Source organism: Scyliorhinus torazame, chromosome 2 (genome assembly GCF_047496885.1).
Source record: "Scyliorhinus torazame isolate Kashiwa2021f chromosome 2, sScyTor2.1, whole genome shotgun sequence".
Lineage (NCBI taxonomy): Eukaryota > Metazoa > Chordata > Chondrichthyes > Carcharhiniformes > Scyliorhinidae > Scyliorhinus > Scyliorhinus torazame.
In genome coordinates, this window is record NC_092708.1 from 296,817,719 (window position 1) to 296,844,925 (window position 27,207).

General features: G+C 42.6%; 1 protein-coding gene across 2 annotated transcripts; it reads left to right on the forward strand.

The window, feature by feature from the left end:
• The first annotated feature begins 3,491 nt into the window (after positions 1 to 3,491).
• srp54 (signal recognition particle 54) lies at positions 3,492 to 27,207 on the forward strand. Of its 2 annotated transcripts, XM_072488686.1 has the most exons (17): positions 3,492 to 3,650; positions 3,736 to 3,925; positions 4,039 to 4,144; positions 5,498 to 5,589; positions 6,597 to 6,681; positions 6,764 to 6,868; positions 7,603 to 7,669; positions 10,624 to 10,681; positions 12,059 to 12,209; positions 12,296 to 12,444; positions 13,988 to 14,088; positions 14,169 to 14,255; positions 14,337 to 14,410; positions 14,754 to 14,862; positions 19,549 to 19,719; positions 21,005 to 21,100; positions 26,636 to 27,207. In XM_072488686.1, exons 3-17 carry the CDS (start codon positions 4,067 to 4,069, stop codon positions 26,725 to 26,727), a joined length of 1,515 nt encoding a protein of 504 aa, XP_072344787.1. In that variant the 5' UTR covers positions 3,492 to 3,650; positions 3,736 to 3,925; positions 4,039 to 4,066; the 3' UTR covers positions 26,728 to 27,207. The 2 variants fall into 2 exon arrangements, with proteins under 2 accessions (XP_072344787.1, XP_072344796.1); XM_072488695.1 differs by lacking the exon at positions 3,492 to 3,650 and having other exon boundaries at positions 3,662 to 3,925.

The window sequence follows — 27,207 nt, forward strand, 5'->3', positions numbered from 1 at the left end:
ATACCCCTATATCGGATCCACCTTAATTGTGACCTGGTTTCTGGACCCTTTGGTTGGGGTAGCTTTGCTACAGAGTAATGATTTGGCTGGGGGTAGAGTGGCAACCCCCTTGGTAGTTTTAGACAAGGTAAATTAGGTTGGGGAGATGGAATAGTTACAGGAGGGTGTCCCTGGAATATTCCATAACTCTATTGTAACTAGTTCCCTCGCTAAGCAAGCTCCACAAGAGCGAGAGAGAGAGAATTAAGCCAGTACTTTGGACCTATGTCCCAAAGACCTGGTGTCCGAAACTTGTTTTGGAAATTTAAATGAGGGGATGGAGGTGCTCAGCAGATGCATCTCGATTGAGGCACAACAGGCAGACCCCGACTTGAAAAGAATAGCACAGACACCTTTTCCAAGGCAGAAGCAGAAGGGGTTCTTGAATGTGATTATCTGAAAATGGGATAGTGATGAGGAAGTGGAGACATCCTCAGTGTTCTGCAGATGAGGAGTGAACAGTAATTCACCAATTTGTAGTTCCTCCCAGATATTGAAGGGAAATCCTGAGGATTGCCCATGAAATCCCAATGGCTGGGCAAGTGAGTATCTGAAAGACCCAGGCCCGAGTAAGCCAGCACTTTTACTTCACAAAGATGTGGTTTAATTTTGGAGGTTTGCCATACCTATCAAGCGGGCTGGTGTCAACCTTCCCGAGTATTATTGGAGCTGCACTCCAGGCAATGGAAGAGATTCCATCCATTCCTGATTTGTGTCCCGTAGATTGTGGAAAGGGTTTGGGATGTCAGGAACTGATTTGCTCGCCATAGGATTCCTTGCTTCTGACTTATTTTTGTAGCCAGTGTTTATATGGCTAGTCCAGTTAAGTTTCTGGTCAGTGGTAGCCCCCAGGGTTTTGGTAGGGGATTCAGTAATGATAATGCCATTGAATGTCAAGATGAGATGGTTAGAGTCTCTATTGTTGGAGATGTTCATTGCCTGGCACTTGTGTGGCATTAATGTTTCTTGTGATCAGCCTTTCATAAACCCCAGTAGCCAGGGGATTGAGGTATCTTCCACTAGAAGATACCTCAATCTCTGGTAGCACGGTTGCCCAAGTGGATAGCACTGTGGCTTCACAGCTCCAGGGTCCCAGGTTCGACTCCCCACTGGGTCACTGTCTGTGCAGAGTCTGCACGTTCTCCCTGTGTCTGCGTGGGTTTCCTCCGGGTGCTCCGGTTTCCTCCCACAGTCCAAAGATGTGCAGGTTAGGTGGATTGGCCATGATAAATTGCCCTTAGTGAACAAAAAGATTAGGAGGGTTATTGGGTTACAGGGATAGGGTGGACGTGAGGGCTTAAGTGGGTCGATGTAGACTCGATGGGCCAAATGGCTTCTTTCTGCACTGTATGTTCTATGTAGACCTGGTTTACAGGGTATTGAGGGGCATTTTACTGACCCCAGTGTATTGAGGGGTATTTTACTGACCCCAGTGTCCAGGGTATTGAGGGGTATTTAAATGACCCCAGTGTCCAGTGTATTGAGGGGTATTTTACTGACCCCAGTGTCCAGGGTATTGAGGAGCCTTTTACTGATCCCAGTGTCCAGGGGAGTGAGAAGCCTTTTACTGACCCCAGTGTCCAGGGGAGTGAGGAACCTTTTACTGACCCCAGTGTCCAGGGGAATGAATAACCTTTTACTGACCCCAGTGTCCAGGGGTGTGAGGAGCCTTCCACTGACCCCCAGTGTCCAGGGGTGTGAGGAGCCTTCCACTGACCCCCACTGACCAGGGGTGTGAGGATCCTTCCACTGACCCCCAGTGTCCAGGGGTGTGAGGATCCTTCCACTGACCCCCAGTGTCCAGGGGTGTGAGGAGCCTTCCACTGACCCCCAGTGTCCAAGTGTGTGAGGAGCCTTCCACTGACCCCCAGTGTCCAGGGGTGTGAGGAGCCTTCCACTGACCCCCAGTGTCCAGGGTATTGAGGGGTATTTAAATGACCCCAGTGTCCAGTGTATTGAGGGGTATTTTACTGACCCCAGTGTCCAGGGTATTGAGGAGCCTTTTACTGATCCCAGTGTCCAGGGGAGTGAGAAGCCTTTTACTGACCCCAGTGTCCAGGGGAGTGAGGAACCTTTTACTGACCCCAGTGTCCAGGGGAATGAATAACCTTTTACTGACCCCAGTGTCCAGGGGTGTGAGGAGCCTTCCACTGACCCCCAGTGTCCAGGGGTGTGAGGAGCCTTCCACTGACCCCCACTGACCAGGGGTGTGAGGATCCTTCCACTGACCCCCAGTGTCCAGGGGTGTGAGGATCCTTCCACTGACCCCCAGTGTCCAGGGGTGTGAGGATCCTTCCACTGACCCCCAGTGTCCAGGGGTGTGAGGAGCCTTCCACTGACCCCCAGTGTCCAAGTGTGTGAGGAGCCTTCCACTGACCCCCAGTGTCCAGGGGTGTGAGGAGCCTTCCACTGACCCCCAGTATCCAGGGTATTGAGGGGTATTTAAATGACCCCAGTGTCCAGTGTATTGAGGGGTATTTTACTGACCCCAGTGTCCAGGGTATTGAGGAGCCTTTTACTGATCCCAGTGTCCAGGGGAGTGAGAAGCCTTTTACTGACCCCAGTGTCCAGGGGAGTGAGGAACCTTTTACTGACCCCAGTGTCCAGGGGAATGAATAACCTTTTACTGACCCCAGTGTCCAGGGGGGTGAGGAGCCTTCCACTGACCCCCAGTGTCCAGGGGGGTGAGGAGTCTTCCACTGACCCCCAGTGTCCAGGGGTGTGAGGAGCCTTCCACTGACCCCCAGTGTCCAGGGATGTGAGGAGCCTTCCACTGACCAGGGGTGTGAGGAGCCTTCCACTGACCCCCAGTGTCCAGGGGTGTGAGGAGCCTTCCACTGACCCCCAGTGTCCAGGGGTGTGAGGAGCCTTCCACTGACCCCCAGTGTCCAGGGGTGTGAGGAGCCTTCCACTGACCCCCAGTGTCCAGGGGTGTGAGGAGCCTTCCACTGACCCCCAGTGTCCAAGTGTATGAGGAGCCTTCCACTGACCCCCAGTGTCCAGGGGTGTGAGGAGCCTTCCACTGACCCCCAGTGTCCAGGGGTGTGAGGAGCCTTCCACTGACCCCCAGTGTCCAGGGGTGTGAGGATCCTTCCACTGACCCCCAGTGTCCAGGGGTGTGAGGAGCCTTCCACTGACCCCCAGTGTCCAGGGGTGTGAGGAGCCTTCCACTGACCCCCAGTGTCCAGGGGTGTGAGGATCCTTCCACTGACCCCCAGTGTCCAGGGTCTTTAACTGAGCCCCGCCCCCAGATAGGAAACAAAACAATTGTGAACAACCTTCGACTTTTGTTATTTTGGGGCTGTGCTCCGACTAGGATGTGTCCCTTGGTTACTTTCTGTTAATCTATTCAGTTGTCCTACCCACTAACATCATGTGAACGAACCCTTATCGCACACTCAGCTAACTGACTCTGCCTTGCAGCGAGGGACTGCTTTCCAGCCTCTTTGCTTTCACAACCTGACTGCTCTTGTTGACCAGCTCAGGGTAACCCGAGCGTGTCAGGAATGGGGGCGGGGCTTGGTGACCCCGGAAGTGGAAGTGGCCAGTCGGAGGTCACGGCTAATGGTGACGTTTGTTAGTCGGTGCGATAGCGGGCCCGGAGTGTTAGGGTAAGGAGGGCGACGTGGTTTCTCCCCGCCCCTGTTTGCGGTGTTTCTGGGTGGAATGGCTGTTATTTGAGTGTCTGTGTTTCAGGCCGAGCTGGTGTGCGGACGGCGGGCTACAGAAGGATTTCCTCTGCCCGGGCTCCCGGTGCTGGTAGCTGTCTCTGGGTCGATGGAGTAGAGCCGGCCAGTTGTAGCCGAGTGGCCCAGTTGAACCCCCTCCCCGAGGTTGCGGAACCGCAGCAGGGCCTTTTCCCCTCCCCCCGGCCCGTTTCTCTCTGGTAAGGCGGCTGGCGCAGCTGGACTCGGATTGATGTTTGTGTTTTTTATTTAAATGTCGCCATATGGCGTCAACCGACTGTTGTCAGATCTTCTCCCTTGTTTGTTCCGACAGAGGGGGCTGAACGTGAAAAGCGGCGAAAATGGTGTTAGCGGATTTGGGGAGGAAAATTACCTCCGCGCTGCGATCCCTGAGCAACGCCACCATCATCAATGAGGAGGTACTTTCTTTTCGTCACACTGGAGGGATGTTTTTTGGCCATCGTTACCCAACTAAACCAATTCTGCTCGCCTTTACCTGGGGATAAACAGGGCCGCCTGGTTTTGGGGCATTTAAAGACTTCGTAATAATGGGATTCAAAAGTTCCATAATATTGCCAATCTGGAATAACGGCAATTACACTCCAGCAATAATTTCAGATGCACCTTTTTTTTAACGACGAGCGTCAGAATTAAGAAGACTTGCTCGTTATAAATTAGATCTTAAGTTGTGATGCCTCAGTGCTGAAAACTGTTAAGAGCATTGAGGATTATAGTGCAATTTGACAATAGTTCCATCGTGTTGTGTGGGGTGAATTAGGTGGAACTTCAGCTGAAATGAAATTATCTGTGAAGAGGTGGGCATCTTACAAAGTTGGCAACAATATTCAATTAGAGCTTTTTAAAAATGTTTTAATGAAGTAGTCTCAGCTATTTATTTAATACGCTGGATAAGTAATTCTAAATGTGTTAACTGAAACAGAATTGTGGCATGAACATATAATTGGGCACAAGCGATTAGAACAAACCCTTTATGATAATTATTTGCTTCCTCCTCTGACTCTCTGCTTTTCTCATGCATTGTTAACTGAAATAAAAATAAGCTGCATGGCATTAGCCATAAGCATTCAGGTCATCTTTGAAATATTTGTATTGATACAGTAATGAATTCCTTAACTTAATGTCATCACGTGGTATTGAATTCTGTAATGCACTGGTTCTATAATGTCAGAGGATAAATTAGAGAACAGTATATTCACATTAGTATGCCGTCTTGCTAATTTCCACGCATATTTGTCTTGTTTCTATCTGTTATTTCTTTTGCCCTGTCTAAGGTTTTCCCTGTTGCTTTCCTTATATGCTTTGCACATCCTGCCTGTGCCTACCCTTTTCCTGTCCCTTCCCAAAGAGACTATCAAAATTTGTAATTTGCACTGTTGAAATGGTATGTACAGAAAAGTAATCAGTTCAAAGCAGAAGGTTAGCAAGCAAGGAATCTGCAAGTTTTGGAAAAAACATCATGTTTGATAGCTGTTTAAGGTGCGAGTGCAGTCTGGGAATGTGGAACTGCCTGGCTACACGGTGCAAAACAGGCTTGGAATGTGGGGATTGCTGTTTAGGAGCCACATGACTTCGGCCCAGAGTGGCAATTATTTCCTGTATCGCTGAAGTACATCTCCCCCAACAGGTCACCAAACTGCACTGACGCTAAACTACATTTCAGTGAATAGTGGGGAAGATGTAAAAAAAAAACTAAACTGAAGTGCTCCATGTTCTTAAAGTTAGTAATTAAAAATTATTAATATTGTCCTTAGGTTTTGAATGCTATGCTAAAGGAAGTATGTACAGCTTTACTTGAAGCAGATGTTAATATAAAACTGGTGAAACAGCTTCGAGAAAATGTCAAGTAAGTAAAATTAATTTAAAATTGTGTTTTTCCTTTATGGTCCAGTAAGTTACTTCAGCTGAATTGGTAGGCTGGCAAATACAGACTTTTTAATAGACTGATCATTGCACAGTTCAATTCTTTATCGCTGAGCAAAGTATTTGAGAGAAGACAATGCACAACCTCAGCTTTGTTGATATGGGGATTTACAGTTTTGTAGCAAAACAAAATTCACCAAAAAATTACTGATTTTCTGAAGTATATATGTATTATAGTAATCACATTATGATTTTAATGCAGTCTCTTGTTAATATGTGCTCACCACTACATATCAGTTGTAAGCTTAAATGTTCATAAAAATGGAAAAGAAACTTTGATCATGTCTCAGTTGCGTGCAAACAAAAATCATGTATGTAATATAATGATTATGTATATGTAATATAGGGGTGGCATGGTGCTGCGGTGGTTAGCACTACTGCCTCATGTCGCCGAGGTCCCAGGTTCGGTCCTGGGTCACTGTCCATGTGGAGTTTGCACATTCTATCTGTATTTGCGTGGGTTTAACCTCCACAACCCAAAGATGTGCAGGGTAGTTGGATTGGCCACGCTAAATTGCCCCTCAATTGGAAAAAATGAATTGGGTACTCTAAAAATTTTTTTTTAATGTATATGTAATATCACATAATCATTATGTACACATAATATCTCACATGGTCGAAACAATCTAATGGATCATGCTACCAAGTTGTAAGTTTGGTCCGTTGAGGACATTGCTCCTAAAATAAACAGGAGCCAAATTAGTTATTTGTCCTCCAAAATACGATTTGAGAGATTTGTTTGAGAGAGACCCACTTTCGGCTGTGGTTCATTGTAACTTAAATTTGGGATTTGCTTAAAATTTCCAATTAGCAACTTGTGCTTACCATGTTTACAATACTGTTCATAACTTTACACAGATAATTAGTTGAACAGTTACCTGTCAATTATTTTAAAAGTTTATTATGTTGTTTTGCTAAACTTTATTTTAGAGCAGCTATAGACTTGGAAGAGATGGCCTCTGGCCTCAACAAAAGACGAATGATCCAACATGCTGTATTTAAAGAACTTGTCAAGGTATCTGAGCTAAAAAAAAAAATACAATTTTATACATCTTTCTCGTATGAATTCAATCTATTGCCATTTATCTATTATTTAGCTTGTAGATCCAGGAGTTAAAGCATGGACCCCCACAAAAGGAAAACAAAATGTCATCATGTTTGTTGGTCTTCAAGGTAGTGGTAAAACTACAACATGTACAAAGGTATTTGCTTTTATTAACTGTTGGGAATGTCTCTTTGAACTCTTATTTCCTTTTGTTGAGGTTTAAATTTAATTCCCACTGTTAACTATCAACTGGGAGGTAACAGGTAGAAAGAATACTACCCTAATAAAATAAAGATTGTACATTCTCCATTTCTACACTTGTCAATTCAAGCTCGTGTTGGCGTAAGAAACAGAAATGGTGCAAACATGTTAAAATTGAAGGATGATAGAATGTGACTATCTTGGAGCCAGGGATTGAACAAAGTAAAATGATTGTTGTACTAAATATGCTGGATAGTTGCATGTTAAAAACATGAAAGATGAGAGACAATCCTCTAAATTCATAGATTTTTCTAATAAAAGGCAACCAGTTAAGTTTATGGTGAGTAAATGAGCTTAAACCCATCTTTTTTCCCCAGAGAGATTTTAGATTTCCAACCAATGATTCCCAAAACATTTTTTTCATCATTTTTGTGTGAAATAATTTTGAAAATTGGAGCTTTACAATTTGTAGAATTCGAAACAAAAGTGTATTAATTTTGAAGAATGCTCCTTTGGTTAAAGTTGTAAAGATTTAAACTGAGCCACTTGCATCATATTTATTTACATGGAAAATGACCTTTTTAGAATTGAAAACACAACTTAATAAAAATTCTGAGGCTGTTTTTACTAGTGTTGAATCAAAGGTATTTTTCAATGTCTGTCAAGCCTTATTCCGAACTCTTCTTCTAGCTAGCGTACTACTTCCAAAGGAAAGGCTGGAAGACTTGTTTAATATGCGCAGACACATTTAGAGCAGGTGGGTAAATTATTATGCAACACAAATGCTTGATGATCTAAAACGAATCAGACTTAAAATTTTAATTTTTAAATCTCTAAATAACTGCCACTGTTTTTTTTTTTTACTGACCTGACTTTTTAACCTGTTTTCCCAGTTCACTTTTGCCAATTCTATCTTTAAATTTGAGATTCTCACCCTCAAACTGAATGTGAAATTATATCATGTTATGATCACTGTTGCTGCTGGGCTCCTTTACTATGAGATCATTAATGAATTCTATTTACTGCACATTACTATGTCTGCCCCCTGGTTGGCACGAGAACCTACTGCTCTAAGAAATTGTACCGAACACACTTCCAGGCTGTTTCATCCAATATATGTAAAGATAAAAATCACTCATGATTATTGCAGTGCCTTTCTTACAAGTCCCCGTTATTTCTTTTTGTGTACTCGACTACAGTGCAGCTAATGTGAAGACATGAAAAATACTTTCTCTAAGTCTCAGTTATTCCCTTGTTTCCCACTATTGACTCACCAGAGTCATCATCTCTGGGATTAATGCTCACTTTATCTGTTATTTTCCTTTTTATATACAGGTAGAACCTTTTACACCTTTATATTTCTTGCTAGTTTTTCCCTTGTACTCCAATTTGACCCCCTTTTTAAAAAAAAAAATCATCCTTTGGCTTCTAAAATTTTCCCAATCTTCTTGGCTTAGTCCTAATCTTGGCAGCCTTGTTCACCACTTTTCTTTCAATTTGATATAATCTTTAACTTCCCTAGTTATTGATGGTTCATCCATCTCAGTCTTAGATGTCACTTCCATAGATATATAGAAGGTTATAAACATAGGGATTATTGGAAGGACATTACTACTTCTCCATATTTACTTGCATTAGTTAAGAACTGGTCTGGGGGAAATATTGTGTGTTCAATATCTTCTGCTTTTGAAGACTTGCTGTAATTAAATACTTGCTCATTAATTCATGAGAAAGGGGAAAATTAATGTTCTTTTACTTGGCACTAAGCACTAAAGGTTTTATGCACATTGAGGTCTATATTGCTAACTTTGCTTGCAACTGACTTCAACATTAAAGTATTTTTGCATGTGGTTTAGGATGTCTCTTCATTACTGATGAATGGTAGATATATTGGTCAAATCATTAATGAAAAAAAATAAAAATTTAGAGTACCCAAATTTTTTTTTCCAATTAAGGGGTAATTTAGTGTGACCAATCCACCTAACCTGCACGTTTTTGGGTTGTGGGGGTGAAACGCAGACACTGGAGAATGTGCAAACTCCACACAGACAGTAACCTGGGGCCGGGATCGAACCTGGGTCCTCGATGCTGTACACAGCAATGCTAACCACTGCGCCACCGTGCTGCCCTTGGGTCAAATTGTTATATAGTCATTCTGATGGGACTTGGTTTATCATACAGCTATTAGTGTCCTCGGCCTAACCACCTTCCACTGCTTCATCAATGAGCTTCGTTCCATCATACGGTCAGAGAGGGAATGTTTGCTGATGATTATACAATGTTCAGCACCATTTGTGGTGGTGACTCAGATGCTGAAGCAGTCCATGTCCAAATGCAGCAAGACCTGGACATGACCTAGGCTTGAGCTAACAAGTGGCAAGTAACATTCATACCACACAGGTGCCAGGCAATGACCGTCTCCAAGATATGGGTCATTGCCCCATGATATTCAATAGCATTACCATCAGTCACTGAATCCACCACCATCAACATCCGGGGGGGTTATCATTGACCAGAAACTGAACTGGACTAGCTATATAAATACTTTGGCTACCAGAACCGGTCATAGGCTAAGAATCATGCGACGAGTAACTCTCTTCCTTACTCCCAAAGGCTGTCCACCATCTAATAATAATAAAAGTAAATTACTGCGGATGCTGGAATCTGAAACCAAAGAGAAAATGATGTAAAATCTCAGCAGGTCTGGCAGCATCTGTAGGGAGAGAAAAGAGCTAATGTTCGAGTCCAGATGAGTCCCTTTGTCAAATAATAATAATATCTTGTCTACAAGGCACAAGTCAGGAATGATAGAATGCTCTCCTTTTGCTTGGATTAGTGTAGCCCCAACAACACTCGATAAGCTTGACCCCCATCCAGGACAAAGCAGCCCTGGTTGATTAGCACCTCCTCTACAAACATTCACTCCTATCACTGATGCACAGTAGCAGCAGTGTACACCATCTACAACATGTACTGCAGGGGCTCACCAATGCTCCTTAGCATCTTTCAAACCCACTAATCCAGAAGGACAAGGGTGGCAGACACAGGGGAACACTGATACCTGTAGGTTCCTCTCCAAGACACTCACCATCCTGACCTGGAAAACATATCGTTCCTTCATTGTCGCTGGATCAAAACCATGGAACTCCCTCCCCAACAGCACTCTAGTGTACTTGCACCACATAGACTGCAATAGTTCAAGAAGACCACTCACCGCTACCGTCTCGAGGGCAAAAGGAGATGGGCAATAATTGCTGGCATAGCCAGTGAAGCCGATATCCCATGAATGAATAAACTTAAAAAAATTAAAAATCGGGTACCCGTACAAAAGCTGCAGTAAAACTAATATCCATTGTCAAATTGCCTCATGGTATGAGAATTAATTAAATTAGAATTGGTTTTAAAAAGCCAGTGGTCTGAATTTTGGAAAAGACTCTTTTTAGCATGGGTTCTTCCTTAACTGTGGAGAAATCTACATGGAGAAAACTATCTTGTGGTGAAAAGTTGGATATTTACAGTAACTTTGAAGTTTTTTTGGTACATTTGGAAATAAAATGTTTATACACAATGTCCTCAACTGAACAGGCCTACAATTTGACTCCTGCTTTGCAACATTTCAATTGACCTATAATGAAACAATGAAAATAGATTTAAGTTTAAAAGATGATGGGAGTTTGGATCAAAGCATTATTTTATATTTCTGACCTGCAGGTGCATTTGACCAACTGAAGCAGAATGCAACCAAAGCAAGAATTCCATTCTATGGAAGGTAGCGTTTCTAACCAAAGATATTTAACATGTAGTATTAATTGAATAGTAAGTAAACTAAATTATGTATAACTGCTGTTAGTCGTAACCTATGGCACTTGTGAATAGGTTTGAATTGACAAGAGTTTTTTTTGGAAGCTGCTGGTAAGATGTGCTGGAAAATTGCAGGTGCAGAGAACTCTATGAAGTTTTGGGATATCAGGGAAACAATTGAACTTTCAGATCATAGTGCAAGAACCTCTTGTTCCCAATGATTTGTTCTCAGAGTTACTATTTCAGCTTCCTAGTCACCTCCGTAAAAAACACAAAACAAATGTGATATTGATTGGCAGGGCAAATCGTATGTTCCCCTTATGTAGTATTTGATTGTCATAAAACTAAAAAAGAAAATAACCCACTACAAGTTCAAAAAACATAAAAGCTGATAATACTGAGCATGTCTGACAGCAGCATCAGTGGAGAAGGAAACAGAGTAACTTTGTAGGTTGTGGCCTTTCATCAGAACTCGCACCTATAATTTGAGTTTGGCGATGGAATCTCACCGTTACTCTTGAGGGTTTCATAGAATTTACAGTGCAGAAGGAGGCCATTCAGCCCATCGAGTCTGCACCGGCTCTTGGAAAGAGCACCCTACCCAATGTCAACACCTCCGCCCTATCCCCATAACCCAGTAACCCCACCCAACACTAAGGGCAATTTTGGACACTAAGGGCAATTTATCATGGCCAATCCACTTAACCTGCACATCTTTGGACTGTGGGAGGAAACCGGAGCACCCGGAGGAAACCCACGTGCACACGGGGAGGATGTGTAGACTCCGCACAGACAGTGACCCAAGCCGGAATCGAACCTGGGACCCTGGAGCTGTGAAGCAATTGTGCTATCCACAATGCTACCGTGCTGCCCTGGGTTGTTATAATGAAACATAGGTCAGTCAGCTTTAACAGTTTAGTCTGAATCATTGCTTCATCCTAATATTCTAAAAGCTTTATTTGAACGTTCACAAGTTCTATTTTTGAATTTGAAGTAAAATTTGAAAATTTATAACTGAATTCAAATGTATTTTGTTAGCAACCAAGCAACAAAGTCTTGAGTACATTTCTGGTTCTTGTAATCCAATAATTTAGCCAGATTTTCGGCATTTTCTGAGAACTGACGAGGAAAGGTAGTGATTGGAATGGTAATACAATGTTGGGTTGATTTTTGGCGGGGATGGGGAGAGATGTGGGGCAAAGTTGCAAATAGGGTTTGTGCTAGCACCCCGCAGTGAAATATCTCGGCTTAGTGCTGAACATGTATGTTAATTGGTAAAAAGAGGATTGTTGGAAATGTATGTGGAAGCGCAAATCAGAAATAAATCCTGTATTCTTTTAATTAGCTATACAGAAATGGATCCAGTGATCATAGCTGCAGAAGGTGTGGAGAAGTTTAAAAAAGAAAACTTTGAGATAATAATTGTTGATACCAGTGGTCGACACAAACAAGAAGATTCTTTATTTGAAGAAATGTTGCAAGTTTCAAATGCCATAGTAAGTTTTAAATGTGATCATGAAAACATACTTACCTATTTTCCACAATAACAATTTTGTATCTAACTGTTTGAAATCCATTTTAGCAACCAGACAACATTGTTTACGTTATGGATGCATCAATCGGTCAAGCTTGTGAAGCACAAGCAAAAGCTTTCAAAGATAAAGTGGATGTTGCATCAGTAATTGTAACTAAGCTCGACGGTCATGCGAAAGGAGGAGGTGCTCTCAGTGCGTAAGTGATCCAGTTTCCTTTCCATTAAAAATTGTTTGATGTTTGTGCGTGGCAATTTCAAAAGTGGTTCAGTCATGAAGGATACAGCAGTTCTTTTCAAATTTGCTTTGATAGAATCCAAGTTAGTAGGTGAAATGTTAGAATTTTATAAATATGGTGAGTATACAATGGATTTTTTTTTCTTAATACTAAGTGCATTTGGTTCATGTCTTAAAGGTGAAGGTGCTAGTTTGATAAAGGAAGACATTCCTTCTTAAAGTGAATGAAGTTGGTGCATTTTCTTGTGGCATGACTCGCATATTTGTCACTTCAGGTGTTGTCTTTCATGCTTTCTGTTTTTTTAAATTTGCTTATTTTGAAGCTCATTTTACCATTACCACAAACTATTACTTGCATTTACCCGTGGCTGACATTTGCTTCTGGCATGGTCTTCCACGGCGTTGGTCTTGGTTTTCAATACAAGACCTTTGCACTGCTTAATAACATTAAAGAGTAAAAGGTGTTTTTAATCGTGAGTTATTTTTGTCATCTTTGGTTCACATTTCTTAAAATGGGCAACAAAATTCAAAATGGTGAATCATAGATAATTGACTTTTGCTGCTATTTTTTGGCTGAAAATTCAACCTAGCCAAAAGAGTTATATTTATGTTCCCAGCAATTCTTTTAGTTTATTTCAAGGAGATACATAATGGGTCCAAGAGTAAACCATACAGTCCATCAAGCTTAATCCGCTATTCAATAACATTATGGCTGATCTGATCTTGGTCTCAATTATATTTGCCCAACTGTTTCTTGTAATCCTTGATACCACAATAGTTCAAAAATCTGTCTATCGAAACCTTGAATATATTCAATGACTTGGTCTTCACAGTGCCATTGAATCGCCTTGTATCTTTTAACTACTTCAGTAAAGTTTTACTTTAAGGCTCCTGATTCCAAAATCCCTGGGCTTGAATTTGTTAATCATGCCCCGAGCTGTGAGGGTGTGAGCTGAACTTGAAATGAAATGAAAATCGCTTATTGTCACAAGTAGGCTTCAAATGAAGTTACTGTGAAAAGCCCCTAGTCGCCACATTCCGGCGCCTGTTCGGGGAGGCTGTTACGGGAATTGAATACGGGAAAAGAACTTGAATTGTGTATGTTGGTCATGTGCATTAATTATTCTCGGACTGTTGGCACAGCTCAAGTGCTGGAGTATATTTCTTCAACTTTTAGCAATTCTGTTCTTCAAACAAATGAAAATCCAGAGGACGATATCTAAGATTTATCAAGTTTTTTTTTAGAAAAGCTGTGCGTATGGGGAAAAAATATGTACTGATTAAACCTGTAGCTTTCGTTTTGTAAACTGCAGCAAATACAAAGTTTATCTCATTCTGATTTAGTTGATTTTCATGCCGAATACTAGTTGAATTTTGAAGCAAATTGAAGTTTTTGAATTATCTTGCTTTGTTTTGTTGACAAAATGCAAGCTCTCTTGACACCTGTGAGAGACTGAGTTCTGAGTTAAAAGCGACATGTGTTAAAGTTTCATCTTTTCTTACAGTGTGGCTGCCACCAAAAGTCCAATCATTTTTATCGGTACTGGAGAACACATAGATGATTTTGAACCATTCAAAACACAGCCCTTCATTAGCAAACTTCTTGGTACGTTTTCCAATAATGTTTTGTGTGCATATTTGTAAATAGTGAATCATTCACTAAAACGTCAGTTTTCTCTATTCCAGGTATGGGTGATATTGAAGGTTTAATTGACAAGGTAAATGAGCTGAAATTGGATGACAATGAAGAGTTAATAGACAAGCTTAAACATGGTAAGCATTAATTTAAAATGGGAGGAGGGAAGAGAAGAATGTGAAACAAAAAAATGTAATAGCTTGCTATTTGTTTCATAGGCCAGTTTACACTCCGAGATATGTATGAACAGTTTCAAAACATTATGAAGATGGGACCTTTCAGTCAGATAATGGTGCGTTTTTAAATGTTTTCTACCCTATAACTAGGTGAAGTGAAATCTGGTGTAACAAATTCAACAAGCATTCTTATTTTAAAAAATCTTAAGGGATAAATTATGCTTGCACATTGGCATTTACAAGAACTATGTACTGAAGAATTTTGAACTGAAAGGGCATACTGCATGGCTGTCATCGTTGCATTTGTCATTTGGTTTTGTTGTAAATATTAATGCACCCCCCCCCCCCCAGTAAGTGTTTTTTTTTTTGAAACAGTAAAGTACATTTCTCTCTTTTCCCCCCCCCCCCCCCAATAATCAATTTGTTCCCATGTTTAAACCAGCTATGCATCTGTTTCAGGGTATGATCCCTGGCTTTGGAACTGATTTCATGAGCAAAGGCAATGAACAAGAATCAATGGCGAGGCTAAAGAAACTGATGACCATAATGGACAGTATGAATGACCAAGGTATTTTAGTATCACTTTGTGTGCTGTGTTGGACTTCTGGATCAAGATAGGCATATGATGGTTACTGCTAATGTTTTACAAAAGCTGAACATATTTTGGTCTCTGATTTCTTTTTTTTTGAACTCCTTTAGCCTTACTCATCTTTGAACTTTCAAACTATTGCCCCTGTCTCGAATCTCCTCCTCCTTTACTTAGCATCTCCTTTCTCTGTATCTATCTCCTGCTAGTCAATTCCTTCAAGTCCAACTTCCACTCTTGTAGCACTAAACAGCCAAAGTCACAAATTACATCCTCTGTGCTGTGTTCCCATGGTGCATCACCTTTCCTCATCTTCCTCGACCTGTCCATATGTCTTCTCTATTATCTTCAAAGAACTTTGTGGTTATGTACATTTCCTTCTTTTGGATATTTAGCATGCAGCAATTGTCTTCTCAAAAACTTGTTCCCTCCAATTTAGTTTTGGCTGGTTCCTCTTCTTTAGCTAATTATAATCTTTTATTGTCACAAGTATGAAGTTACCGTGAAAAGCCCCTATGTGCGGCCGAAAGATGTGCTGTTAGGTAATTTGGACATTCTGAATTCTCTCTGTGTACCCGAACAGGCGCGGAGTGTGGTGACTAGGGGTTTTTCACAGTAACTTCATTGCAGTGTTCATGTAAGCCTACTTATGACAATAATAACGATTATTATTATTATGATGAGTTAGGTTTCTCACTTTACATTACCCACCCAGTTTTAGTTCTGCACCATTTGTTCAACCTGCAGTTGCCTCCTTGTTGTCAATGATGGCATTCTGCTGAACATTGGGCTGAGCTTCAATTTTCATATTGATCAGTAGGATGCTTTCACTTCAGCAATATTTATTCTTGTGTCTGCTTCAGCTGCATCATAAAATCCTGCACATGCCTTTGTTACCTCCAGACTGAAGTATAATTTCCCACCCTGTGAACCAAGATTTTGGTAGCTCTCCTAAACTCTCCCTTTTTGGTTCAGCATATTTTCCAAGTGTTTTGGAATATTCATTTACAGCCAGCTTAAAAATACTTGATGCTTAAATGTAAAAAAAAATGATTTTTGTTGTAAAGAAATTAAGGTGTTTGTAAAATCGGTGAGGATCTGTAAATTTGGAGGCTAATATTTAAAGAAATTACTACAGTCGGTCAATATAGGGCATTTAACCCCTCAGCCTTGTTCTACCATTTAGTTACATCATGGCCTATCTGCCACTCAACATTATATTTCCCTGTTTTGATCCATATTTTGATACCCTTGCCTAGCACGAAATCTCAAGGCCAAAGGTTTTAATATTTTTCAACATGCTCTCATGATGTTAAGACCAACATTTGTTGCTCACCTTAATTGACCGATGGAAAACATAGTTGTCAGACGGGAAACAGGAAACAAAAAGAGTAGGAATTAACGGGTCTTTTTCAAATTGGCAAGCAGTGACTAGTGGGGTACCGCAGGGATCGGTACTAGGACCCCAGCTATTCACAAATATATATTAATAATTTAGATGAGGGAACAAAGTGTCATATCTCCAAATTTGCAGATGACACCAAGTTGGGTGGAGGGCGAGCTGCGAGGAGGATACAGAGGTGGGAGAGGAGGTGGTGGCATTGTGGTATTCTCACTGGACTAGTTAACCAGAGATCCAGAGTAATGCTCTGGGGACCCAGGTTCAAATCCCGCCACTGCAGATGGTGAATTTGAATTCAATAAAAATCTGGAATTAAAAGTCTAATGATGACCATAAAACCATTGTCGATTGTCGTAAAAACCTATCTGGGTCACGAATGTCCTTTAGAGAAGGAAATCTGCCGTCCTTGTCTGGCCTACACGTGACTCCAATGTGGCGTCACGCCACAATGTGGTTGACTCTTAACTGTCTCCTTCAGGGCAATTAGGGATGGGCAATAAATGCTGGCACAGCCTGCAACGCCCACTTCCCGTGAACGAATAAAGAATAAAAAGATACTTCAGTGTGATTTGGACAAGTTGAGTAAATGGGCAAATGAATTGCAGATGCAGTATAATTTGGATAAATGCGCGGTTTATACAGGGCCTTGGTGAGGGCGCACCTGGAATATTTGTGCAGTTTTGGTCTCCTTATCTGAGGAAGGATGTTCTAACTATAGAGGGAGTGCAGCGAAGGTTTGCCAGACTGATTCCTGGGATGGCAGAACTGACGTACGAGGGGAGATTGAATCGGTTAGGGCTGTATTCGCTGGAGTTCCAAAGAATGAGGGGGAAATCTCAGAAACCTATAAAATTCTAACAGGACTGGACAGGGTAGATGCAGGAAGGATGTTCCCGATGGTGGGTGTGTCCAGAACAAGGGGGCACAGTCTGAGGATACAGGGTAGACCATTTGGGACAGAGATGAGGAGAAATCTATTCACCCAGCGATTGGTGAGACTGGAATTAATTATCATAAGAAGTAGTTGAGTCCAAAACATTGCATGGTTTCAAGAATTAGTTAGATATAGCACATTGGGCAAAGGGGATCAAAGGATATGGGGGAAAGCGGGATTAGGCTACTGAGTTGGATGATCATAATGAATGGTGGAGTGGGCTTGAAGGACTGAATGGCCTCCTCCTGCTATTTTTTCTATGTTTCTAATTGTCCTTGAAAGCATTTAAAAGTTAACCACATTGCTGTGGCTCCGAAGTTATACATAGCCAGACCAGGTGAAACTTTTGAGGTAACTTACTTAGAAAAGGAAATGTCTATAGATATTATTTAAATGGATTTCCAGTAAGCATTCAACAAGATTCCATATAAGGGACTGTTGATAAAAATGAGGTTATTTTCAATTCCGTGTACTACAGGTTTGAATAAAGAATTGGTTTGGAGGCAGACGTCTGAGAGTAGTGATAATAGGGAAGTGCTCAACTTGACAGGATGTATCCAGTGGTGTATCCCAGGAATCTGTACAGGGACCTTAGCTGTTTGTTTATGAAAATTACATTGACTTACAGCTGGCCTTTGATCTAACTTGAATGGGGGGCTGTTTAGCACAGGGCTAAATCACTGGCTTTGAAAGCAGACCAAGGCAGGCCAGCAGCACGGTTCAATTCCCGTAACAGCCTCCCCAAACAGGCGCCGGAATGTGGCGACTAGGACCTTTTCACAGTAACTTCATTGACCCCTACTTGTGACAATAAGTGATTTTCATTTCATTTTCATGATAACCAGAAGTGAAGTGGCACAGTAAGTAGTGCAGATGGGAGCAGAAAGTTGCAAAGGGCCAATTTAAGTCAATGGGCAGAGTTGTGGCAGATGTGGGTAAAGTATGAGGTAATCTACTTTGGATCAAAGAAGGCTAGATGGGTAAAATGAGACTGCTATTCCCAGCCAGAATGTCGATTATTGGGTAATTATCATGTTAATGACACTTGGAAACAGTACTGTTATAAGTGACTGGGGTTGACACATTCCATGCACTGCAACTTACTGACAAATCGTTCCTAGTTACTTACACTAAAATGCGCCCTCACCTGACTTTCCACCTTGGACCAAGTGAGAAAGGTGCAGTGCAACAGGTTCTCGTGGCCTTGTGTCGTGCAGAAGAGTGGAGGGCAAGGAAGTATGTTTGCGACACCAGCTGGGGGAGGGGTGGTATTTTGGGGGTGTGGGGGGGAGGGGAGGGAGGGTTGATCAGAGTAGTGGGGGTTGTAATTGGGGATTCTATTCCGGGATTAAGTGGAAATCTCAACCCATCCACCTCCAAAATTGCTCTGGGTGGTAGGTCAATTTAAGTTTTTTAAGGCAAGTGTTTAAGAATCGTAGAATTTCCAGTGCGAAGGAGGCCATTATGTCCATCGAGTCTGCATCGGCCCTTGGAAAGAGCACTCTATCTAAGCCCATAATTCCACCCTATCCCTGTAACCCCATCTCACCTTTTTTGGACACTTGAGGGCAATTTAGCATAGCCAATCCACCTAGCCAGTAAATCTAGACAGTTTAAGGCTGACAGAATCAAGATTAGTAGATGGAGTTACATGCAGATCAGCCTTGATCTATTTGAATTATGCTACAGGCTAGAGAGGGTGATGACTTTACTGTTTCTGTCTAGGGTCGTTTGTGGGTAGATGTGCTCCCTGATTACATTCATGAATCGCCTGGCTTTAATTTTAAGATTGTGCTCTTTTGTTCTGGATTTCCCACGAGGAGATTTCCAACCTACCTAATCCATTTATTATGTCAAACACCACTATGAAATCACCCCTCGGTCCTCTATACTGAAGGGAAAAGGAGCCAGGTCGAGGAATATTGTCCTCCACAATTTAACCCTTTCAGCCCTGGCATTCTGATGAAAATGCAGTACACCTCACCAATGATAGCATGTCCTTCCTGAGGTGGGGGTACCAGCAGTTGGTCATTTTGACCCTGTACCTTTTCTGCAATACAGTAAGATCATGGCTGATCTGCAACCAAACTCCATATGCTAATTCTTACCAGAACTCAGCAGTACACGATGTTGTCTAACCTGCATCTCGAGATAAAGGGAGGACAACTTCCTCCCTTTGACATTACAGTCCCTTTGAGATAAAAGTCAACTTTAACCTCTTATTTTTGCATCTGCCCATTAGCATATTCATAGGAGGTTGGAATTTTAAAAATTGTGCATTTAAGTAGATTAGTCACTAACTGACACTACCACACACATCCCTACCCCCCAGAACTGGACAATAAAGATGGTGCTAAACTCTTCAGTAAACAGCCAGGAAGGATCCAAAGAGTGGCTCGAGGAGCTGGTGTTACAACCAGAGATGTCCAGGAACTTCTGACACAATATACAAAGTTTGCTCAAATGGTCAAAAAAATGGGAGGAATCAAAGGTCTTTTCAAAGGTATGTAAAATCTCCATAGCATTGTAGAACTCTGAATAATCATGATCAATGGTTACTGTATTATGGCTTCATAAGCTTGCCAGTGCTCAGTATCATTTGAGACAACTCTTGATACTGAAGCAGTCCAGGTCCACATGAAGCAAGACCTGCACAGCGTTCAGACTTGGGTTGATAGTGGCAAGTAATATTCATGCCACATGAGTGCCAGGCAATGACCATCTCCAACAGAACATACTCCAACCCACTCGCCATGACATTCAATGGCATTACTATCATTGAATCCCCCACCATCAGCATCCTGGGATCTACTATTGACCAGAAACTGAAGTGGACTAGCCATAGAAATACTGTGGCTACAACAGCAGGTCAAAAGGTGAGGAATCCTGTGTAGAGTAACTCGCCTCCTGACTCGCCAAAGGATGTCCACCATCTACAAGGCACAAGTCGGCAGTGTGATGAAATGCTCCCCTCTCCTGGATGAGTGCAGCTCCAACAACACTCTATATGCTTGAACCCATCCAGGACAAAGCAGCTCACTTGATTGGCACCTCATCCACCACATTAAACATTCCTTGCTCCACCTTCTGAGCATTGTGGCAGCAGCGTGTACCATCTGCGCGATGCACTGTAGCAACTCTCCAAAGCTCCTTTGACAGCATCTTCCAAACCTGTGATCTCTACCATTGGAAGGACAAGGTATAGGGTGAAACCTATGGGAACACCACCACCCGCAAATTCCCCTCCCGGCCCCACACAAGCGCAGGAGTCAGCCATTTGGCCTGTTGAGCCTGCTCTGCTATTCAAACAAATCATGGTTGATCATCTACCACTACACCAATTTTCTCCATCATCCCCATATCCCTTGAAGCCATTAGTATCCAGAACTGTGTCTATTTCTGTTGTGAACATGCTCAATGATTGAGCTTCCACAGCCCACTGGGGGAGAGAATTCCAATGTATTCTGACTTGGAACTACATTGCCATTGACTCTCAATCCTGGAACTCACTGCCTAACAGTATAGTGTGTGTACCAGATGAAGTGCAGTAGTTCATGAAGGTGGCTCATCACCACCTTCTGAAGAGCAGTTAGGGCAAAAATTGCTGGCCTTTCCAGCGACACCTTTAAAAAGCCACTGAGGCTCAAAAGTGCAATCATAAGCATTGTGTAGTAAGCATGATTGCAGCCCATGAATTTTGAAATATTTAAAAACACAGGTTTTTGTAATTTACTTATGTTTCTTATCAAATTTGATAATTCTAAAACTACCTTTTTATTGCTGTATAGGTGGTGATATGTCCAAAAATGTCAACCCATCTCAGATGGCCAAACTCAATCAGCAGATGGCTAAAATGATGGATCCAAGAGTTCTTCATCATATGGGCAAGTATCTCAATAATGTAATTGAAATGTTGTTTGCATATCCTTCCTATCAACATAATTTGCATTGTTAAATTCTGTTGCATGTTTTGTAACTTTTCCTATTTAGAAATAGCTGTATCCTAATTTATAATGTATTTTGCTTATGGAAATGGTCCAGTCTGGCTATCAGGTTCTCAAACTTGGGTTTCCGTTCTTTTTTTCAAACTTATCCTTTCATGGGATGTGATGTCACTGGTCATTTATTACCCATCTCTACTTGCCTTCAGGAGGTGGTGAGCCACCCTCTTGTACCACTGCACTGATGTTCTTGGTGCTGCACTGATTAGGCAATGGAGAGTTTCTGATCAATGGCAACCACCCAGGGACAGCATGGTGACACAGCACGGCTACCTCAGTGCCAGGGATCTGGGTTCAATTCCAGCCTTGGGTGACTGTGGAGTTTGCACTTTCTCCCCATGGTTACGTGGGTTTCCTCCTCACAGTCCAAAGCGCAGGTTAGGTGGATTGGCCATGCTAAATTGGCCCTTGGGTGTTCGAAGATGTGCAGGTTAGGTGGGGTTATGTTGTTACGGGATAGGTAGGGGGGAGTGGGCCTTGATAGGGTGCTCCTTCATAGGGATTGTGCAGATTTGATGGGCTGAATGGCACCCTTCTGCACTGTAGGAATTCTATGGTTCTGTGGATGTTGATAGTGGGGGGTTTCAGCGATGGCAGTGCCATTAATGTTCAGGGGAGATGGCTAGATTCTCTCCTGTTGGAGATGGTCATTGTTTGGCACTTACATGATGGTACGGCATGGTAGCACAGTGGTTAGCACTGTTGCTTCATAGCTCCAGGGTCCCAGGTTCGATTCCCGGCTTGGGTCACTGTCTGCATGTTCTGCCCGGATTTCCTCCCACAGTCCAAAGATGTGCAGGTTAGGTGGATTGGCCATGCTAAACTGCCCTTGATGTCCAAAAAGGTTAGGTGGGTTACGGGGATAGGGTGGAGGAGTGGGTTACGTAGGGTGCTCTTTGCAAGGGCCTGTAAATTCTATGATTCTATGACGTGAATTTTACTTGTCAGCCCAAGCCTGAATGTTGTCCAGGTCTTGCTGCATTTGGATATGGACAGCTTCAGGATCTGAGTCACGAATGGTGCTAAACATTGTGCAATCATGAGCAAACATCCCCCCCTCTTCTGACCTTATTATGGAGTGAAGTTCATTGATGAAGCAGATGAAGATGGTTGGGTTGGCACTAACCTCAGGAACTCCTTACTCCCAGGATATCGCTGCTGATGATGGATCTCTTAAAAACCACAGGCATCTTCCTTTGTGCTGGGTATGATTCCAGCTAGTGAAGAGTTTCCCCTATGATTCCCATTGACTCCACGTTTTCTAAACCTCCTTGTTACAACACTCTGTCAAATGTTGCCTTAATGTGAAGGGCAGTCATTCTCGAGTTGACCTCTTCTGTGAATGTTTGGACCATGGCTGTAAGGTGGTCCTAGTCGAACCCAAACAGAGTGCCAGTGAGCAGCTTAATTGCTGAATATTAGTTTTAAACAAAAAGGTACTAGAGAAATTCATGGAACTTAAAGTAGATAAGTCCCGTTGACCTGATTACCTACGTGCCAGAGTGTTGAGAGAGGTGGCTGTAGAGATACCAGATGCATTGGTGGTCATCTTTCAACTCTGGAATGGTTCCTGGAGATTGGATATCGGCAAATGTAACCTCGGTTGTACGGGAATGCTAGATTCCAATAGAGAATGTGATAACAGGTCACTTGGAAAATAATGATAGAATTTGACAGGGTCAACATGGATTTATAAAGGGGAACTCTTGTTTAACAAATCTCTTGGAGCTGTTTGAGGATGTAACTAAAGGAATAGCCAAGGGAAACCCAGTGGCTGTGGTATATTTAGATTTTTAGCAAGCTTTTGATAAGGTTAATGTGAGATTAGTAAACAAAATTAGAGAATATGGGATTAGGAGTAATATACTGTGAAGGTCCTCACCGCACAGGACCTTCAACTGACGTTATACACCAGATACATCGATGACATTTCTTTTCCTTTGGACCCACGACGAAGAATCACTGAAACAACTACACGATGACATCAATAAGTTCCATCCCACCATCAGACTCACCATGGACTACTCTCCAGAATCTGTTGCATTCTTGGACACACTCATCTCCATCAAGGACGGTCACCTCAGCACTTTGCTTTACCGCAAACCCACGGATAACCTCACGATGCTCCACTTCTCCAGCTTCCACCCTAAGCCATCCCCTATGGACAAGCCCTCCGTATACACAGGTTCTGCTCAGACGAGGAGGAGCGTAACACATTTACAAATGCTGAAAGATGCCCTCGTACGAATGCAATATGACGCTCGACTCATCGATTGACAGTTCCAACGCGCCACAGCAAAAAAACGCACCATCCTCCTCAGACGACAAACACGGGACACAACCGACAGAGTACCCTTCATCGTCCAGTACTTTCCCGGAGCGGAGAAACTACAACATCTTCTTCGCAGCCTTCAACACGTCATTGATAAAGATGAACATCTTGCCAAGGTCATCCCCACACCCCCACTACTTGCCTTCAAACAACCTCACAACCCCAAACAAACCATTGTTTGCAGCAAACTACCCAGCCTTCAGAACAGCGACCACGACACCACACAACCCTGCCATGGCAATCTCCGCAAGACATGCCAGATCATCGACATGGGTACCACCATTACACGTGAGAACACCACCCACCAGGTACGCGCTACATACTCGTGCGACTCGGCCAATGTTGTCTACCTCATACGCTGCAGGAAAGGATGTCCTGAAGCGTGGTACATTGGCGAGACCAATCAGACGCTCGACAACGGATGAACGGACATCGCGTCGCAATCACCAGGCAGGAATGTTCCCTTCCAGTCGGGGAACACTTCAGCAGTCAAGGACATTTAGCCTCTGATCTCCGGGTAAGCGTTCTCCAAGGCGGCCTTCATGATGCGGAACAATGCAAAATCGCCGAGCAGAAACTGATAGCCAAGTTCCACACATGAGTACGGCCTCAACTGGGACCTTGGATTCATTTTGCATTACATTCATCCCCCACCAACTGGCCTGGGCTTGTGAAATCCTACCACCTGTCCTGGCTTGAGTATCGTCTTGCATCTTTGACTTTGTCTATATATATATATATATATATATATGGTTCTGGAACATACCTCTTCATTCACCTGAGGAAGGAACAGTGCTCCGAAAGCTAGTGATTTGAAACAAACCTGTTGGACTTAACCTGGTGTTGTAAGACTTCTTACTGAGTAATATACTGGCATGGATTGAGAACCGGCTAATGGATGGAAAAAAAGAAGAGGAATAAATTGGTAATTTTCAGGTTGGCAGGCTGTGAATAGTGAGGTACTGCAAGGATTAGAGTTTGGCCCCAGCTTTCTCAACCCATATAGATGATTTGGATGTGGGGATTGAAGATTATAGTTCCAAGTTTGTAGATGACATAAAAGTAGGTGGAAGTCTTGAATTGTGAGGAGGATTCAAATACACTTAAGTGTATTTGGAGAGGCTATGCGAGTGGATAAAATATTTGGCAAATGGAATACAATGTGGAGAAATGTGAGGTTATCTATTTGGTAGGAAAAACAGAAATACAGAGTATTTCTTAAATGGTGAGAGGCTGGGAAGTGTTAATCTTCAAAGGGACTGGCTTGTCCTTGTTCATGAATCATTGAAAGCTAATGAGCAGAAGCAGCAAGCAATTACGGCTGATGGTATGTTGGCTTTTATTGCAAGAGGATTTGAGGACAGGGGTAAAGAGCTCTTACTGCAATTTTGTACCAGCCCCAGTGAAACTGCAACTGCAGCATTGTGTGCAGTTAGGTCTCCTTACCCAAGGAAATATATACTTGCCATACAGGATTCACTATATTAATTCCTGGGATGGAGAGGTTGTCCGTTTGAAGAACAAGTAACTAGACTGGGCCTTTATTCTCTGGAGTTGAGAAGAATGAGAGGTGATTTCACTCAAAAACACGGTCAAGGACACGGTCTCAATAAGGGGCAAGTCATTTAGGACTGAGATGAGGAGGAATTCCTGACGATGGTGATTCTTTGCAATTCTCTGCCCGAGTGCTGTGGAGACTGAGTTGGTGAGTATGTTGAAGATTGAGATTTTCACATATTAAAAACATCAAGGGATATGGGGATAGTGCAGGAAAATGGTTTAGAAGTAGAAGATCAGCCATGATCTCATTGAAAGACAGAGCGGGCTTGAAGAGCTGAAATGGCATGCTGCTCCTGTGTCTAAGAAGTATAGAAAATAAGTTACAGAGCTTAAGCCTAAGGAGGGAAGACAAATCTGTCAGTAGCAAGGCAATAAAAATGTAGATTGCATAAAAGGCCAGATCTGGAGGGGTATGTGGCTGGGCGAGTTTACCAAGATGAAGGCAAGACCATGAAAATATGTGAAAACAAGTGAGGATTGTAAAATCAGTGGGCCAGAGCTTCCAAGCTCCAGTATGTCACTTTTGGGGAGTGTAAAGTCTCAGGCAAGTGACCACTCGGAAGCAATGGCTGCAGAAATGTTTTGATTTATTCTCCGTCCTATTTACACCTCCAGCTCCCCGAAGGGTCTCCTGTGCCTGGCCCACACTTGGGGCGGGGTATTAAGTCCCAGCAGTCCTAGGAAGGGAGGGGGGCAGGTTATAATGGAGGATGTTTCCAGTACAGGTTGCACGGCAATTGCCTGGGAAGTACAGACTTCCCATGGGAAATTGCCCTGCACTGGGACTCGTATGAAAATGCAACTTAAATTACAAACTTCGGATGGTTGTGACTGTCTTACATCAGCAGTTACTCAAACAGCTAGAAAATGCAAATTAATTCTAGCTTCTGGGGTACAATTGTACAGTCCCACACCGATCCCCCATGGCACTGTGTACCCCCACCCCCCTTCTCCTTCTGTACTTACGGCCCATGTATATCAGTGAGCATAATGGCTGTAAAGAGGCCTTCATAGATTTTATTGAACATACAGTGCAGAAGGAGGCCACGAGTCTGCACCGACCCACTTAAGCCCTCACTTCCACCCTATCCCCGTAACCCAATAACCTCTCCTAACCTTTTTCACAGTGTGAACTCGGTGAGGGACAACAGATTTTTGAATGTGTTCAAGTTAACCAAGGATGCAATGTGAGAAACCAGCCAAGAAAGCTAGAATAGCCCCAAGGCTTGACGCAACAAAATCATGTCTGGAGTTTTCAGCAATAGGTGACTGAATCAGGGGCAGAGACGTGCTCCCCATTATTTTGGATTTCAAACCTACCTCAGCTTTCATAAAACCTTTCCAATTCCTGTAACCCTGTCGAGTCTATTATTAGATCCAGAGACCTCTGCACAGGCTTCCTCCAGTGCTAACAAACCTTTGGGCATTATGAGTTGTATGTCAAAAGATCTACTCGTGCAATTTGAAAGATTATGACTGCTTTCATTTGAAGGACTTGTACTCATGGTTCTTTCCTTCCATTCTAGGTGGTATGGCTGGTCTACAGACAATGATGAGACAGTTTCAGCAAGGTGCTACTGGCAACATGAAAGGCATGATGGGGTTTAACAACCTTTGAAACAAATGCCTTAAATAAACTGGCAAGTGTAGAAGCTCGGAATATATAATTTTTTTCATTTGTTGGGAGGGGGGAGGATATGGGGCAGGGAGGAAGTGGTCGAGAATTTTTAACCTTTCAAGATTATTGAATAACATTGGTACACAATTTCTTTCCTTGTATTCCATTTGGATTTGTTGAATAGAAACAAATATGGAGATTTGTTTCTGTAATGGCTAAAGTTTCACTGAGTGGAGAGCTCGCTTAGTATTGGGTGAAATAAAATATTCCTTTAGCCAATATTTTCCAAGTATGTTTCTCTTTATGCTGTAAAATACAAATATAAAACATTTAATTAAATTAATCATGTAAAAGTAGAATTACATTAATTTACTTCTGAAAGAAAATTGTTTGCACAAGGAAGCAAACAATGTATAATTTGTAAATGCTTTGTTCAAAAACAATGAAGTTTTTCATAAATGAATTTGCTTCTTACAAAAA

Coding starts and splice junctions, on each gene's coding strand:
- srp54 (XM_072488686.1), top strand. CDS start 4,067: ATGGTGTTAGCGGATTTGGGGAGGAAAATTACCTCCGCGCTGCGATCC. Junction 6,682..6,763: donor TATTTAAAGAACTTGTCAAG/GTATCTGAGCTA, acceptor TCTATTATTTAG/CTTGTAGATCCAGGAGTTAA. Junction 21,101..26,635: donor AAGAGTTCTTCATCATATGG/GCAAGTATCTCA, acceptor CTTCCATTCTAG/GTGGTATGGCTGGTCTACAG.